The 18,210-nt window shown below is 36.7% G+C and overlaps 1 protein-coding gene across 11 annotated transcripts in view; it reads left to right on the plus strand.

Moving 5' to 3' along the window:
- Nucleotides 1–18,210, plus strand: part of PTPRK (protein tyrosine phosphatase receptor type K) — a 553,251-nt gene that overhangs the window by 264,319 nt on the left and 270,722 nt on the right. For all 11 annotated transcript variants that reach the window (XM_032339563.1, XM_032339566.1, XM_032339569.1 and 8 more), the window contains exons 4-5: nucleotides 9,640–9,721; nucleotides 12,047–12,162. In XM_032339563.1, the coding sequence (XP_032195454.1) occupies nucleotides 9,640–9,721; nucleotides 12,047–12,162 (198 nt within the window). The remainder of the gene's footprint in view (nucleotides 1–9,639; nucleotides 9,722–12,046; nucleotides 12,163–18,210) is intronic.

Genomic DNA, 18,210 nt, shown 5'->3' on the forward strand with positions numbered 1-18,210 from the left:
TCTCCTAAGAAGCTGGCCACATTTAATGTCAGGACATTTTAAGGAAAAGAGCTGATTTTGAACACTTATGCACTCATGATTCCTGGAGCTGCTAAGGGTATCTAGAATCTGAAATAGGAAAGAATTTTAGATGAAGAATCAATTAGGGCTTGACCATATGTCTTAATTTTCTCCCAGATTTAGGTAACATATAATGAGAATCTCGTGATTATTCTTGGAAGCAACTCTAAAATCAAAATGTAACAGTATTTCCTTTGGTTCCACATTCTATGTACCTATTGCAATGGAAGATATTTCTCTTCTTCAAGGAACTAAATAAGCAAGTCAGCAACCAATAGAGAAGGACTGTTAAGAGTTCATTAGGTAAAAAAAATCATAATTTATTAGTTTCAGAGAGCCCTAAAGGCATTTTACTAAAGGCATTTTTTGCATATTAGACTCTTATAAATAAACCATTACATGACTCAATAGGCAAACCAGTCTGCTATACTCAAGTCTGGCATGGAGAAGCTCCTTTTCTTCAACACTCTGAGTGAAACTTGAGTTTAGAAAGCAGAATTCCAGATTGACAGTACCTGGGAGAGGAGCTGCAGTGGGTGACAGCAAGCGATAAAAGTTTCAGAGATTTTGAAATCTACACTCTGTTACTTGAATACAGTCTTTCTGAAATTACGGGATCTGCCACTCAGTGGAAGCTTCTCTATGGGTTTAGATATTCTCTTTCTTTCTCTCTCTCTGTCACACACATACAGTTCTCTCTCTTTCTCTGTTATCTATCCACACACCATTACAATGTGCAGTAGACTTTTGCTATCCCCTGCCAGTTATGTGTATATTAATCTTTAAGTGTCAGCAGAAGTAGAATATTTCTACATTTGAAAAGAAACTAGATTCTAGATTTTGAAGTTTCCACATAGACATTTGACTTACTCAGCATAAGATCTTCTGGGGCCTATAACCAGAAATTTATTCCTTACAGCATTATTTAACTATTCAAAGGAAGTAATTATGTTTTCATGATTTGCATATTACCTTGGGAAAATTATTTGGAACTTTCTCAAGGGAGAGTCATTTAACTATGCCAACAAAATTTTACGAGTTAAGTAAAAGTGAACTAAATACCTTATCCCATATTTCCCCATGAGGCAAACTATTAACTAAAATCCACTTATATTACTTAGTTGTTTTGTGACACGTTGGAACTCTTTCCACCCTCAGGTCTCAATAGGATTCTTATGGTTGGTTCACTGATGCTGTGGGGAACAAGAAAAGTCACTGTCTTCAATGAGTTTATATTTTAGTAGGGGAGATGAATCTCAAAAATGTATTTCTACAATGAATTATGTAATTATAATTGTGCTCTGTTTGTAGCTCTAGCCTGAGGTCATGTCTTCCCAAACAGTCTCTTACAGAGCAGATATTAATCCCCATGTAATTTAGGATTAAGTCAGAGGATAGGAAACACTCCTACCTGTTTGGATTTCTTTTCTTTCACTCATGCCATCGTCTTCATTATTGCCTTCCCATAACCTCCCTCTAAGTCATTTTTTTCCATTCATCTTAAACTTTTCTACTGGTGTCACTTAGAGTTGCTTTCTCCACTGCCATGGCCCACCTTCAACCTGACTGTGCTGTCTTTATGGAAAGTCCATTGACAGTTCCTTCACCCCTTCATCTCCAAAATCCTCTACCTTATTTTAACCTGCTGCTCTGATTAAATGGATCTCGTAATATCTCACAAGTGTTCTAACATTGCATGTAGTATTTCACTTTCTGACTACTACATAAACTCATCTCTTTCTCCTTCATTCGTTTTGCTGAACTTATCCATCAACCTCAAGGGAACCTCCAGGTCATCAAACCATCTGTCTTTTGCCAATTCTTCAACAACTTGCTTATTGTATCAAAGTTTGATTTCATCATAATCATTTTGGTCATGTTTGCCATTTCCGTAAACTCCTTGTTTGCTTCCCCTCTCCCCAAGCTAGTTTTTTTAAACTTAAAACAAGCAAACTGCTTAAAAGTCACACACTTCATGTTAGATTACTAGAAATTCATGGTCCTCAACTGCAGATGGAATGGGCTCACACCACTCCTGGAAATCCTACTACTTTTTTCTGTTCAATTCTAATCCTCCTCTCCATTCTACTCCACTCAATACTTTCCAATCTCTAACTGGTCTTCTTTTTACCAGCTCATCCCATAGAGCTGAGAAAATTGAGGCCATGTAGTAGAAACTCCCTTTACCAATCCTACAAACTTACTTATGTCTTCATTCATCCTCATCTCCCCTTGTGTTTTAAAAAACTAGAACCTCTTCATATGATCTATGATTTGGATTCTGTTCTTTCCTATCTCAAACCAAGAGTTTTCATTTCCTTCTCACATACACTCAAAATTCCATATCAAACTGAATCATCCTCATCAATCTCTAAATACTTTTTTCCCACCTTAAAAAGTAATAATAATAATAAATTAAAACACTTCTCTTGATCCCATATCTTCTTCCATTTTTAAGTTTTGTTTAATTTTTAGGTTTTTTTTTTTTTTTTTTTTTTTTTTTTTTTTAAAGTAAGCTCTATACCCATTGAAGGGCTTGAACTCACAATCCTGATATCAAGACTCACTTGCTCTACCAACTGAGCCAGCCCAGTACCCCTCTTCTTCCATTTTTAGGTAAATTTCTCTCTACCAATTCAAATTCCTTTCCTGTGGGAGTTTTTATATTCATCACACTCTCTGCTGTCTTCATCATTGTCCAATATGGTCCCCATTTCTTTTCTTTTTCTTTCTTTTTTTTTTTTTTTTTATTTAAGAATTTATTTATTTATTTGACAGAGAACATGAGCAGGGGGGAGAAGCAAGGGGAGAGTAGAAGCAGGCTCCCAGCTGATCAGGGAGCCCAATTTGAGACTTGATCCCAGAACCGTGGGATCATGACCTGAGCAGAAAGCAGATGCTTAATTCCCTGAGCCACCCAGGCACCCCTGGTTTCCATTTCTATTCCTTCATACAGAATATGGCTCTTCCTTTGGTCATTCCTAACCTCAATGACACATATAAGAGTATTTTTTCCCAGCTTTATTGAGATATGATTGACATATAACATGTGTAAGTTTAAGGCAGACAGTGTGATTTGATATACTTATATATTGCAAAATGATTACCACCATAGCCTTAGCTAACATCTCCATCACATCCTGTAATGCCTTTTTGTTTTTAAGTTGAGAACATTTAAGACCTACCCTCCTGGGAACTTTGAAGTGTATAATACAGCATTGCTAACTTCAATCACCCTGCTGTAAATTAGATCTCCAGAACTTTTTAATAACTGGAAGTGTGTACTCTTTGGTGGGATATCATTTATACCATAGAATCTGAAAAAGCCAAACTTATAGAAAGAGAGACTAAAATGGTGCTTACTAGAGTTTGAGGGCTTGGGGCAATGGGGAGATACTGGTCAGGGAGTTATAAGATGTATGAGAGGGTATTTTTAATCTTCATTTTACTTAGTGTTTTACCAGGATTTGGTTCTTACATCTCCCACTTCAGGTATTTTTTAATTGGCTTTTGTGGCACTGTATACCTTCACTTTCCTTTAATATCTCTACACACTTTTTTCTTCTTTTTTTCAATACCTTCATCCTTTTGCAGGCTCATCATTCTCAATCCTATCGTGGTAGAAGGTATGGCAAAAAGAGAGAAGGTAGCCTAGTCCGTATCCTTAAGAAGCTGCTGCGTTTAAAGTTCACATGAGAGAGAGAGGTCAATTATACTTAATGATTCTGACATACTTCTGTTCATAATATATAGTATATCCACATTAAAAAAAAAATTTTTTTTAAATAATCTCTACACCCAACATGGGGCTTCAACTCACAACCCCCAAGATCAAGAGTCACATGCTTTATGAATGAGCCAGCCAGGTGTCTCTACTTTTTTCCCCCAAATTGGGGCAGAGGGTAATGTTTTTGATGAAAAAGAGAAGAAATTTCACTTTATTACATATGTTCTTTATGGATGCTTTCTCCCATGATAGTGCTCCTTAACCTAGTTCACTTACTGTGTGCCAGGGGCTGTGCTAAATATTTCATGTGCATATCTCATTTAATCTTTCCTTAAGCCCTGATGTGGTTACTAACAGTTTCTCTTTTGGGTGGCTCAGTCAATTAACCGTCTGCCTTTGGCTCGGGTCATGATCTTGGGGTCCTAGGATCCAGGCCCATGTTGGGCACCCTGCTCATCAGGGAGCCTGCTTCTCTCTCTCCCTCTCCTTCTCCCTCTCCCTCTCTGCTTGTTCTCTCTTGCTATCTCTGTCTCTGTCTCTCTTTCTCTCAAATAAATAAATAAAAAAAAAAAAAAAGAAGAAAAGAAAATTGAGGCTTAGATTTTCTTAAGTCACCAAAGTAATTTTATATACAAAGTTGCAAAGGTAATTTCAGGCACAACTTTACATACATTTTTTTCATAATTTAAAGTTACCCTTAAAAAAAGTAAACTAGGGGCACCTGGGTGGCTCAGTCATTAAGTACCTGCCTTCGGCTCTGGTCATGATCCCAGAGTCCTAGAACCGAGTCCCATGTCGGGCTCCCTGATCAGTGGGAAGCCTGCTTCTCTGGCTCCTGCTTCCCTGCTTGTCTTCCCTCTCTCACTGTCTCTCTGTCAAATAAATAAATAAAATCTTAAAAAAAAAAAAAGTAAGCTAATATCTCTGACTTTGGGGTCTATACTCTTAACACTGATAATACTGAAAGAAAATTAAGGACGAAGCTGTGGGTATTTTCCCCCAGATTTTTCTCATATCCCTAATATCTTATATTACATGTATTTCATGTATCCTTTAATCATTGTGCATATATCATTCAGTCTTCACCTCAAACTTGTGATGTAAGCAAGTCCAGTATGGGCCAGAAGAGGGGAGGAAGGAGGAAGACCCAGTTAAATCAATTGCTTGGGTTACAGGTGATAGGAATTAGATCACAGGGTTCCTGACTTCGAGTTCAGCTTTCCTTTATATGAGGTACATTCTCTGCATTAATTCAGTTTGCTAAAGGATGAAGTTCTTGTTCTTTAGGGTTAGCCTTTTCCCCTATTTTAATTCAGCCTTACTTCACTTATTTAGTTAACAATCCAAGAATGTTGCTAGAGTAGCAAAAATTTGATTGGAATCATTACCTTCAGTATTTCAGGTAATGGAGTGGAGTGAAAACAGCATGCAAAGCAGAGTCCGTCCACTCTGTTCCCAGGCTGGCCTCTTAGATAGGTGAAAGTTGACATCTGGTATGGCTTCCTTTGCTCTCTTCTTGTGGGAAGCCCTGGTTGACTACCTAACACCAGGCATTAGATCTAACCTGAGCATTTGCTCAAGCAAGCTTTGCGTAATTAAGTTACTGCGATTTGTTTCCCCTGACTGGACACAAGAGCCTTACAAGGTGAGGGCTCCGTTGAAGTGATAAAGCTGATTAGATCCTTCATAGTAAAGGAATCTGATCTTAGAAATTTCCTCCAGCTCTTGTTAATGAGGCAAATACAACACTTAGCAGAGAAAATGAGGTCACTAAAAACAGAAACACTTCTTTTCTCTAATAAAGGACCGATTCTTTTGCTCCTCTTTTAAATCCAGGCCTAAATTTATTGTCCAGAATAAAAGCTCAGTTTAAATGAACAAGTAAGAAACTTTGTCTCAGGAGGTGGAGTAAACATATATAAGCTTATCACCTATATGAAGCAAAGGAAGTAGAACAATTGGAGAAAGTAAAACTAAGATAAACTTAAGAAATTAAAATAATTTAATGTTGGCTACAAAGGAAGTGAAATAACCAACAATGATTAATTACACAAATATGTGGTCCATTCATTTAAAAATGTAGTTTTTTTCTTCAAAAACAGTTTTTTGACTTTTTCATTCTCTACCTTCCCTTCTCCTGAACTACTGTTCAAGCAAATAAAACTTATTTTCGTAGGATACACTTACACAAATCTCATACATTAATAGTGTGGATGAGCTTACCTTTGGGGATATATAGCACTTTCACATCTGTTATTGTTTACTTCTCATAAAACTCTATAATGAAAGTTGCATTATATCCATGATAAGGACTTAGGATTTGGCTGCAAAAGGTTATGGGATTTGCTCAAGAATCTGTAAACAGGAGAGTTGGGAGTCAAGTACAAGTTTTTTCAGCACCAGGAAAGGGACTTCTACCACAGCCACTCCAAGTTACACTTTATTTAACATCTCTGATTCTCATCTCTATTTCTTGCTAAGCCTTTGTTCCAATATGTGGACAGTGGCATGACAGTCATTTTCATTTCAGATATACTTACATGAAATGTAAATCACATGTGTGCTTGCACAGGCACATACACACACATTTCTGTGTTCATAGATTTGCCATCCTTCATTGTGAAGTATTTCTCTTCCCACAAAGACCCCGTTCTCCTTCTCAGCTTCAGCTTATGCCAGTGACATCAATAATCATAAAGGACAAACAAAGTAAGAATGAAGTATCACAGGGGAAGGTTTGTGATGGGAACGGATGGATGGGAGACCAACCAGCCACCTGGTCTACTGTGTCCCCTTGTCATTGGCTTTGGGGTGGTATAGGAATATAGGAAGACAGTGGAAAGTGTGTAATGTTGAGGATACTGCTATCTAGTCAGTATAATGTTTAAAGGAAGTACTATTTGAAATGATGTTAATCGTTAAAGTTTAACTTTTTAGACTTTCTAAAGAAATTTAAAGCCTGTTTAAAAGAAATGCTCTCAGTCAGTTATCATATGGTTTCACTTACTTGTCGAGCATAAGGAATAACATGGATGACATGGAAAATGGAGAAGAGAAGTGAATTGGGGGAAATTGGAAGGGGAGACTAATCATGAGAGACTGTGGACTCTGAGAAACAAACAGGGTTTTGGAGGGGGAATTGGGGGGCTGGGTGAGCCTGGTGGTGGGTATTATGGAGGGCACGTATTGCATGGAGCACTGGGTGTGGTGCATAAACAATGAATTTTGGAACACTGAAAAAAAATTATATTAAATTTTAAAAAAAGAAAAAAAAAAGAAATGCTCTCTCTGCATTTGGTTCTTTATCTTGACAGTGTAGTAAAATTGATGGAACAATAGAAGTTGGAGGCAGTTGGGCTTAGCTCTTTCCTGGCCCCACCACTTGTTAATGGTTACGACTTTGGTCTAGTTACTTAATTTTTCTTTAAATTAAGGATGAAAATAATACTAACCTCATATGATTGTAGTGAGGATTAAGTGTGTGTGTTTGTGCGTGTGTGTGTCTGTGTCTGGGTGGCAGGAGAGATGAGAGAGAGAATGACATATGTGAGTGTGATGATGTGCCTGCTAGCTTAGGATAGTCTCTTGTAAATAGTAAGTGTTCAGTGAATGTTAGTCACTATCAACTCAGTCACTCAATCTTCTACCCCTTCCATTTGGCAAAACTGTCTGCCAAACATTACCGGAAAACTCCTAATGGTTAATTCCAATTGATACTTTTTAATTTTAGTTTTTCTTGACCTCTCCCCTACATTTCATATTTTTTGCCACAGCCAACATTTTTTTTTTTTTTTTTTAATCTAGACTTCCAAATTTCCGGAGTGCTGCACAGCAAGTGTTACTGTTTATACTCTCCTAGCAGAGGACCTGCTATCTGTGCTAAGCTAGAACCACACCCTGATCCTGGAATTGGCAAATAATTCCTATGGGAAAGGAGACATGGCTGAAGATCAGGGGTCGCATTGGAGAGGCTCTGTCCTCCTAAAATTTGTGTTCATCTAAATGCCATTGTTTATGCAGATATCTGATATTTTAAAGTTACAGTTAGTACTTTCCAAGCTTCTTCTTCTTCTTTTTTTTTTTTTGGTGGGAGTGTTGACCTGCCTCAAAACTCCTGATACTTCTCTTCTTTCCTTGGACATTATGTCTGAATCATACTTTGTTGGCTTAACTTCTGCTGTTGTATTGCTGCTTTCCATTTCAGTGGTTTTCTCCAGTGCCATCTTATTCACTAATCATGTTAACTTGTAAATCTGTAACTCACTTCCATGATGATGACTTCCAAATCTATGGCTTTATTGTGGATCTATCTCTTATTTTTGAGATATGTTTGTGCAGTTATGCTGTAAGCCTTTACCCCATACGTACCTTAGGCAAATCAGATTTGAAATGTGCTTAGTTTTCTTCTCCCTAAAATTTGTACCTTTTCTGTATCACTAGTTCTGGTTAGGGACTCTGATAGTACCATTCACCTAGTGTTGCAAGCCTGGAGTTAGAATTGCCCTGTATTTTACCATAACTGACAAGCCAAAAAATTTTATTTTATTCATATCTGTAACATTATTTTTATCTTTCCTTTTTGTTTATATCTCTCTATGTCCACTCCTACTAGCACATTGCCTAACTGTTTCCAGTCTTGGTTTCTTTTAGTCCATCCTCCACCTTACAGGCATATATATTTCTAATATACTATATTGCTACTTTAAACATTAATTTCCAGCACATTTCCCAAATGTTTTGCAGAATACTCTAAAAATAATCTATGTATCTCCATGAATAAAGGAGGCCATAGTCAAATAAAATGTTGAAATGTGGCATGCTAAATATGGTTTCTCTTGAAAAGTCACACTACATATTATTAAAAAAAATCAAAGGCTATATGAAGCTTTTCTATCGATTGTAACAACAGAACTTTGTAATGTGAGCTTATATGTAAAGATGGAACCATTTGTGTTTAATATTTATTAATGTGGAATTATCGACAAAATGTACTCCTGATTTTAGTCCAATGGTATTTAAGGTCTTCCATGCCTAGCTCTCTAATCGTACCTCTTCCCTTTTGAACCTTTGTAGCCATACAGATGACATTCATTTGGCTCCCCCCAAACACACCTCTGTTCTATTCCACTGTACATTGTTCCTTTTGCCTGGAATACTGCTAATCTAGCCGATGGTCTCTGTCTTTGAAGGTTTAGCTATTTAAAAGTGTAGGGGGTATAGGGGGTGTAGGGGGCACCTGGGTGGCTCAGTTGTTAAGCATCTGCCTTCTGCTCAGGTCAGGATCCTGGGGTCCTGGGATCAAGCCCTGTGTCAGGTTCCTTGCTCTGCAGGAAGCCTGCTTCTCCTTCTCCCACTCCCCCTGCTTGTGTTCCCTCTCTCGCCGTGTCTCTCTCTGTCAGATAAATAAACAAAATCTTTTTAAAAATAAGGTAAAAAAAGAAAAGTAGATCATTTGGTATTTTCACTACTGCCTGATACATTGTATGTGTTCATTGTACTTTAAATAGATAACAAAAATGGAGAAAATCAATAAGAGAAAATTTAGGGATATGAGATTAGCTGTATTGCCTATTCATTCTGCCTAGATGATGCCCATTCAGGAATTCTAACACATAGTAACAATTGCTTGAATAATTTTTTTAGCTGCTCGACCTCAGTAATGTTTTTGTTTGCTCACTGAATAAGATTTAGGAAATTACTCTACAGTATAAAATAAATTTTTAATTCTTACAGGATAAAACTCAAATTTAATTTTCCTAAGTGTGCCTATTTTTCTTTTACTTAGTTATTCTTCTTTTACTGTGAAAATTCCTTAAAAATGATTGTAAATGTTTTCGATTTCTTCCTGACAGGTAATATTTGAAGCTGAAGTCTCAGGAGGGAGGAGTGGTTATATTGCCATTGATGACATCCAAGTGCTAAGCTATCCCTGTGGTAGGTTGTGATTAAGATTTGTATTTTTCTGTGTCCTTTCAACACTTGTTTTATATTGGCAGTGACTGTTGTCTGTTTATCACTTGGTTGTGGCTGTCTCTTTTGTTGTTAGTCCTAACCTTCCGTTCAGTTTTTAAAGAACACTGAAGTATTTCTAGAATTTTTGATTCAAATCGTTTTCAGAATTGTAACCAATTGTACACATACTGAAGAGTTCTTTTAATTATTTAATTATAGAAAACAAAATGCAAATTTAAATGAAACTCTAGATAGGGCAGACTCCATCTTTTGGTTTTAAAAGTAGTCTAGGAAAGCAAAGAAGAATAACAAATTAGAGCTCAACTGAAAGGAAACTAAATGAAACCTTACTAACATGTGACATGCTCAGTTGAAAGTTGAAGGAAAGGGGCACCTGGGTGGCTCAGTCAGTTGAGTGTCTGACTTTAGCTCAGGTCATGAGCCCAGGGTCCTGGGATTGAACCCCAAATTGGGCTCCCTACTCAGTGTGGCGTCTACTTCTCCCTCTCCCTCTTTCCCTCCTCCGACTCATGTGTGCTCTCTCTCTCAAATAAATAAATGAAATATTAAAAAAAAAAAAAAGGAAGTTGAAGGGAAGAGAATGAATTAGTTTGCCATACTCCAAGCTTCAGACTAAATTTTTTATAATAAGTTTCTGGTTAATCTATATGAAACAACAAGATGATAAAAAGCAAACAAAACAAAGAGCTCAGTGGATGAACACATGGTTTTGTTGTCTTTAGATGCCCATTGCTTGATCTTCAGATGGTGTGACTAATTTTTGTGTGTACATCACATTTCCTGAAAGACATTTGTTACATGCATTCAGTCCAGCCAGACATAAAACAGCTGGCATAAATTCAGACTTTACCTATATCTCCCAACAGCAGTATTTTACAGGGCCCATGAATTCTAGATGATCTGTTCAGTAATCCTCCTGGTGGAAATTTTCTCACATACTGTAAGCACTGTGAATGGGGTGGGGGGGGAGCACTATGCCAGCGGCCATGGCTGTGCTCCTTTTGAGAGCTTGTTAAACCCCATTGTGCATCAGCATCTCCTACAGGAGTAGCAGATCACGGTTTGTGTGGCCTCTTGGTGGCCTTGGTGGTGATTCAGTAAGTCTGGGGTGGGGCTGGAAAATTTACCCTTGTGATAAGTTCCCTGGTGGTGCTGCAGCTGCCGGCTTTGAGTTCACGATTTGAGAACCACTGTTCTAGTTCAAGCATTTCCCTTTTTAAAGGCTACACCAAGACGAGGTGCTGCAGAAAGAGGTAGCGGGCAAGGGTCAAACAGGTGATTCCATTCAGTACATTCTAAGAAAAAGAGGAGCAAAATCATCTCATTCAAAGTTCAAGTTGGTTTGCTCATAAATTCTTCCAGTCCATTAGTATATGAGCGTGATGTTTTTGTCTACTGTTTCTTTACACTTACTGGAAGAGCAATGTAAAAGAAAGGCTCTCAGAAGTAAACAAATAAAAATAGGAATTAAGCACAGTGGCAGTTTTACTGTGATATGGTCCTCTATGAGCTTGCTTTTCCTTATCGAGGCTTAACTTTTCCTGTGTATGTTTACTTTCTTTCTGTTGAAAACATCAGTAAACTTCAGTTTTAAAGGGTAATTGTAGAGAACACTAATTTGAGAGTTACATAAGTCATGTAGGTTTTGATTACAGTCATCAGTTTTTGTTGGTCTGATACTGCTTTAGGGTAACTTCCTTCCAACTATGAAGGAATAAGAAGTAGATTTAGCAACGGTGAAGCAGATATTTCATTTGAGATAAACGAAAATATTCTCTTGTTCTTTGAAGTACTAGAGAATTAACAGCTATTGAAAAAAATTCTTTTTTTGAAAGAGAGACGATCTCACTGGTTAAGTTGTAAATTAATAGTTTGACAACCATGTCTACGTCAGAATCTTAGATATCGTTGTATGTTTTCATTATACTTTTCTATTATGCTCTGATTTATGCATGTTTGATTGATTCCTTTTCAGTGATTATTTGACCTCTTTTGCTTTCTTTGACGTGTCACTGTTTTATTATCACCCATACACAACATGCTGTGGCCAACCGTGAGCAGTAGTTATTGACTGCTGTCTCTGTATACAACAATGATCTAGCAGTTATGAGGGGGGGAGAGGATTGTGAGTGGGGGTTGTATCTCATCACAAAGAAAACTCCATTTTCTTCCATATGGTATTCGTGTTGGCCAAAGGTAAAACTATTATCATTATTCTCTTGGGAAAAAGTCACATGGCATGTTTTCTTCATGTGAAAATAATATATTTCTTTTCTGCCTTCACAGATAAATCTCCTCATTTTCTCCGTCTGGGAGACGTGGAGGTCAATGCAGGGCAGAATGCTACATTTCAGTGTATTGCTACGGGGAGAGATGCTGTGCATAACAAGTTATGGCTGCAGGTAAGGCCAAGTGGACAGCTGAACCAACGGTTACACTTGATTTTTAAAAAATCACAGAGTACTGCTTCTGGTGTCATTCCTGTGTGTGTGAGAGAGAGAGACAAGTTCTCTTGTGTAGGTTTGTTTTAATTGACAGCAGATTCATCTCAGATATTTCCGTTTTGAGAAGATGAATAAAGTAGATGACAGTACATAGTTAATAAATATTTGGGTTAGTTTTAGTGAAAACTGATGTTTCTCTAAAGTTATGTATGACTGTAAAAATAATTTTTTTTCTAAATCCATTCAAAGTAGGAAAAAATGAAAATTTCCTCATTTAATGTTTTGAAAACTCAACTTATAAGAGCATGTCACTAAAGTAGGAACTGTCATACTCTGGTACATTTGAAAAATAGTTTAGGAAACCTTTGGGAGTACTTCTGGAAATATGAATTGGAAGAGGGCCAATTAAATTTTTTTTAGAACTTTTGTGTACAAGGGTTAATCACAAATGAGGTCCAAACATTTGCTTTGCACATATTAAATCCTCAGTAAATATGTATTTAATGAATTACAATTTAGCATATGTTGGAGAAATGTAAAGGGTACATCACAGAAAGCTTTGAAAGACTCAGAGATCATGTGCCAAGTCTTCAGAGAGTATCTGCCAGTCCTGGAGCACTGGGGGTAGGGGCAGGAGGGGCTGAGAGCAGCTCTAAAGTCAGGAGACTGGCCCAAGGAAAGACGGCTGTTGAGCTAAATATTTGAGGCTAGAAGGTATGTAATAATATTGCCTGAGCACTTCTTATTTTGGTGTGCCATTTGCATCAGAATGAAGGAAGGGATTTAATTGGTTAGAACTAAATTCCCGAGACTGTCAATAGGGACCAAAAGAGAAAAATCTTTGTAAGATTAGCATAGTTTTTTGGACATAGACCTCAGCATTCATTTTACCATCTTTTTAAAGAGGTGAAATTCGTGTTGGGGATAATCGTTAGGTTGTGGGAGGTTGGGGTCATGATTATAATAAATGATTTTTTAAGTCATACCTAGTAGAGTATCTAATATTGTACTAGGGGTTATAAATTTCTTACCAAATCCTCATATCTCCTTGGATGTCATAACCCATATACTCATATAGACTTAATTATCACTATTTTTGTAATTCATTTGATTTGCAGGTATTGGGATATCATCCTGAATATGTGAAAAGGAAACGAAGCCCCTATTTTTTTTGTGTGTATGATTATGCTGATTTCCTCTATAGACATTGAAATACAAGATAATTATTTATAGGGGTGCCTGGGTGGCTCAGTCCTTAAGCATCTGCCTTTGGCTCAGGTAATGATCCCAGGATCCTGGGATCGAGTCCCGCATCAGGCTCCCTGTTCAGCATGAAGCCTGTTTCTCCCTCTCCCGTTCCCCATGCTTGTGTTCCCTCTCTTGCTATCTCTGTCTGTCAAATAAATATATAAAATCTTTTAAAAAAAAGATAATTATTTATAGAGAGGGTACTATATAATATGCAGCCATTTCATTAGCTAAACATGAAGTCAGAATCCCTCTTTCTCTCTCTCAGACTAAATAAACAATTTTTAGACATTTTTTCCTCATCAGTTAATTTTTCTTATTTAGGTGGGAACTTTAGTTGGCATTTGACTTTAGTTGTGATCCATACAGTCTTGTATTGGAGAACTAGAGACTCTGTAGTCTGCCTCTGGTTTTATGCCCCAGGATTTAATGTGGCATTGAAATAAAAGGGTTTTGTGTACTCAGACACCAGCTGCCTTGTGGCAACAAAGACTTTCTGGCCCTGCTGGTCTGAGTGGGTTGCAGTTAAAATGCTGCTCATTTATTGTTTGTTTCCTACTTTGTGGATTGGCCTATTTCAGAATAGTTTTAAAAAATATTCCTTCTGTCATTTTTCAAAGAAAGATGAGAGATAAAAAATAATTCTGTTAAACATCTAATCTGCTTTCCTTTTTCTCCTCTTTACACATCCTAAGGTGAATTTGGGTATTCTTCTGTTTTGACAGTGAGATTACCCAGTTCCTCAGCAGTTAACATATTTGCCTTATTGTTTAAAAAAGCTTTTCTACTTTCTCAGTAATACCACTTAAATTAACTTGTCATTTTTTAAAATCTACCTTCTTTGTGTTTAATATTGAAAACTATCCATTACTTAGTTGAGGGATATTTTCAAATGAATTGAGACTAGTTATTTTATATAAATATATAGTGAGTCAGTCTGAATGTTGCCAGTGATTTAAAGTGGTAGAAATATAATAAAGCAGAAAGAATCTGGATTCCATAATGAATCTGCAAGTCAACTCATAAAAGTTGATGTCAAGTCTTGTTTACTTGGTGCAGAATGACTACAAGAAATCAAGATGCCGAACTGTTACTTCTAACTTTAATTTGAAACTTTTAACCCTTCCAACCCACGTAAGTGAATGTACTTAGAGAATTCATTGAACTATTGAGTCTATTTTATAGATAAGTTCCTTATCTATGAAAAGAGATGTGGTTAGAAACTAAGATCCCTTTCAGCTATAAGACGCTAAACTAGGTCTTTGCATTATCTTTTAATGACCTGAGACATGGCCTTCATGACCTTATTGCTTGATGTAAGACTGTGAAATTATGTTACTCGTTTTGTATGGGTAAAAATGGCCCCTGAAATTAACTACCATTGTGAGAACAGTTGCTGAAAATACCTGTGGACAGTACTGAGAATGTATTAGAAGCAACCCAAAATGAAAGGACACTGCATCCTGTCACAGAAGTAATGGGGTAGTGGAGTAGCTGTGATACTTGCCATGGTAGGTGTCATTAAAAAATGGCGATCGACTTTTTATGTTTTTCAAATCACTTACATTATACAGTATTTGTGTCAGTTAATAAATGCTTAAATATGGGGTAAAACACCAAAGAACAGAAAAGCAGCCAAATATCTGTTTTAAAGGAAAAATGATATACTACAAATACTTTAACCATAATACTTGATAGCATTTGACATTTAAAATAATTTATATATGGAGAGGTACCTGGGTAATTTAGTCCTTTAAGCATCTGACTCTTGGTTTGGGCTCAGTTCATGATCTCAGGGTTGTGAGATTGAGCCCATGTCTGACTCTATGCTCAGTGAGGTGTCTGCTTAAAAATTCTCTCCCTCTGCCCCTCCCCTGCCCCCTCTTTTCTCTTCCTCTGTCTAAAATAAACAAACAAACAAATAAATAAAATAATTTATGTATGGAAATACATTTAAAAAGATAAATCTCTCACTTGTTCATTATCTTTAGCTCACAATTGATTTGTCAGTCATTTTTTATTGTTTAAAATGACATACAAATTATTAGGTAAATTAAAAAAATAGAGTGCACAAAAGCAAACACTTGAGTTCCCTGAGCTAACCTTGGGTAATTCATAAGGTATATATCATAGTGGTTTTTGGATGTATCTTTAGGGAGTGTTCTTTCCTGTAAGATCTCAGTATAATTACCGAGTCTAAACATTAGGTCATTCACTCTAGATATTTAGAAAACAATGACAAAATACATTACCTAAATTAATCTCCTTGTACAAGCTCAGTGAACTAGGGATGCGTAAAACAACATGGATGACTGTTTTTAGAAGTCTGTTTAATGTCAGAAAGCTAGTGATATGGTAAAATTATGAGGTTTTTTGGGCCATAGCTTAAAATGGTGTGTTAAGTTCATTCATGTTGGAAATAGGACTTAGGATAAAGACTTTAGTCTCTTGTAGAGAATTTCCAAATTCCTTTTTGATCATAAAACTCAATGAAGTAGCATGCATTCCAGATATAAGCACAACATTTGTTGTCAGGTTAACGATTTGCAATTTTTTCCCACATGAACAGATGTTTTCCAGTGCTTCCAACAAGTTTTAGAACTGTGCTGTTTTGTGATTTCAAGGAATCCTCATGGTAGGGAACTTGTGGATTATAAATTAAGGCTTATGGTAAACACGGGTTATAGGAAATAAGATCACAAATGAAATTTTAATATATAGTTTATATTGAAATAAAATAATAAAAAACCTGGTTATATTTTTTGAGAAGTGTCAGATAATTTTCTCACAGGAAAGAGAAAAGTTAGGTTATATATATTTTTTTAGGTTAAAAATGTTAGTCATGTCCTTTCATTGCAGTGTTTACTGATATGTAGAATAAAGTGATGGTGGCAAAAAGTGAATATATAAGAAAATAACTAGCATGACACAATAGTTCCACTCCCATATTTACACAATAGAAATGTTTACACAATATTTACGCAATAGAAATAGACATTTACATAATAGAAATAAAGACGTTTGTTCAGAAAATAATTTGTGTAAGAATGTTTAAAACAGCTTTATTCATAAAAACCAGTAATTGTAAGGAGCCCCAATATCCATTAAAAGAATGGGCAAACAGTGTGTGGTTCATTCAAGCAATGGAATGTTACTCAGCAATAACAAAGAATGAGTTACCAATGTGGATAAATCTCAGCAATAGTATGTTTTTGGAAAGGGGATAGGTAAAAAAAAAAAAAGTGCAATACTGTATGGTTACATTTACATTAAGTACCTGAAAAAATAAAGCTAAATTGTGTGGTAGAAATCAGAACAGTATTGACTGTGGGTGATGAGGAGGGACTGGAAGTGCACAGGGGAAACTTCCTGAGGTAATGTAAATGTCATGTATGTTCACTGGGGTGTTGGGCCCGTGGGTGCATATACATTTGTTAGAAGTTAAGTTCCATCCAATTTACTGTGTATGCAGTTTACCTCAATAATAAACGAGGCAAAGTGAGTATGTGGTACATTCTGGCATTACTAATCAAGCCATAGATGGCAATATCCTATAAACATTTAGCTGTCTTTTGTCCATCTTGTCCATTTGAAGTTATTTGATTAGGTGTGAGGGTAATATATAATTAGTCTATGCTGAAATACAGAGTGAAACATGTTCTGAGTGTTCTGTTATCAGAACATGTTTTAAATTCTGAGGATGTAAAAGAGTTGAAACAGGGTTGGACTGTAACTTATGACTTAGTGTTCTTTTATGAAGGTCCAGTATAAGTGGACACCTACATGGCAAATCAAATAGAGCTCACTGCTGGAACATCTGTCTGACCATATGCTTTGGCTTCAGGTTCAGTGTAGAAACTAAAACGCTAACGACTCCATCCATCATCTCAGAGCTTGGCGGGCATGCATCATTGGATTGGACAGAGAAATTCAACAGTGGAGTTATTGAAAGTAGGGAATTGTGTGGGTAGATTTGGTGACACCATTTGTTTTGGTGAATTGAAAGGAGGCTGTTTAATGTGTGACTGATAATCCTATGCAGATTGCCATCAAAGCTGTGGCAATTGGGCCAATCTGTCAGTAATTGCCGCAGGTGCTGGCCCTATGCCTCCTCTGTGGGTCTGCCAAAACAGGAAAGTCAGCCATCACTTTGCACTTGGTAAGATTTGTCACCGCTAATGTAGTATGATAAAGCTAGTTTCTCAGCCAAAGGAAATGTCATTCTTATGGAGCAATAGATAATTCAAGCAATGGATTGAGAGTAATAATTGGAGAGTAGAATTAGTAAAATGAAATGCAAATTGCTCTTAAAAAACAAAAACAAAAACAAACAACCAAAGAGAGGCCGACCTCTTGCAGTACCAGTTGTTGTCAGCTGAGGATTAATGGAAATGGGTGGTCTGAAACTTCTGGGCATACGGTGTTTTGTCTGTCCGGGGAGATGTCATGGTCTTCTTCCTGCACTGCAGGTGAATGGCATCATGCAAGCAGTGGAAATTAGATCAGAGACATGGTATTTTACAAAATGAGTTAATTCGAAAGTATAAAAATTTTAGCTGATGAAACTCATCACTACACAATTTCAAATACCACATAGCCATTGCTCACAGAGCTCCCTCTAACGCTTCCATGCTATGGTATTTTTCCAGGCCTATTTCTACTGTCCAATGATGTGCCTGGATGTTTGTAGCATATTGCATTTCTACAAGAGATGTTACTATCCCTGATAGGATTTCCTTTTGAGAAAAAAATCTGTTA

This window comes from Mustela erminea, chromosome 4 (assembly GCF_009829155.1).
Source record: "Mustela erminea isolate mMusErm1 chromosome 4, mMusErm1.Pri, whole genome shotgun sequence".
In the NCBI taxonomy this organism is placed as follows: Eukaryota; Metazoa; Chordata; class Mammalia; order Carnivora; family Mustelidae; genus Mustela; species Mustela erminea.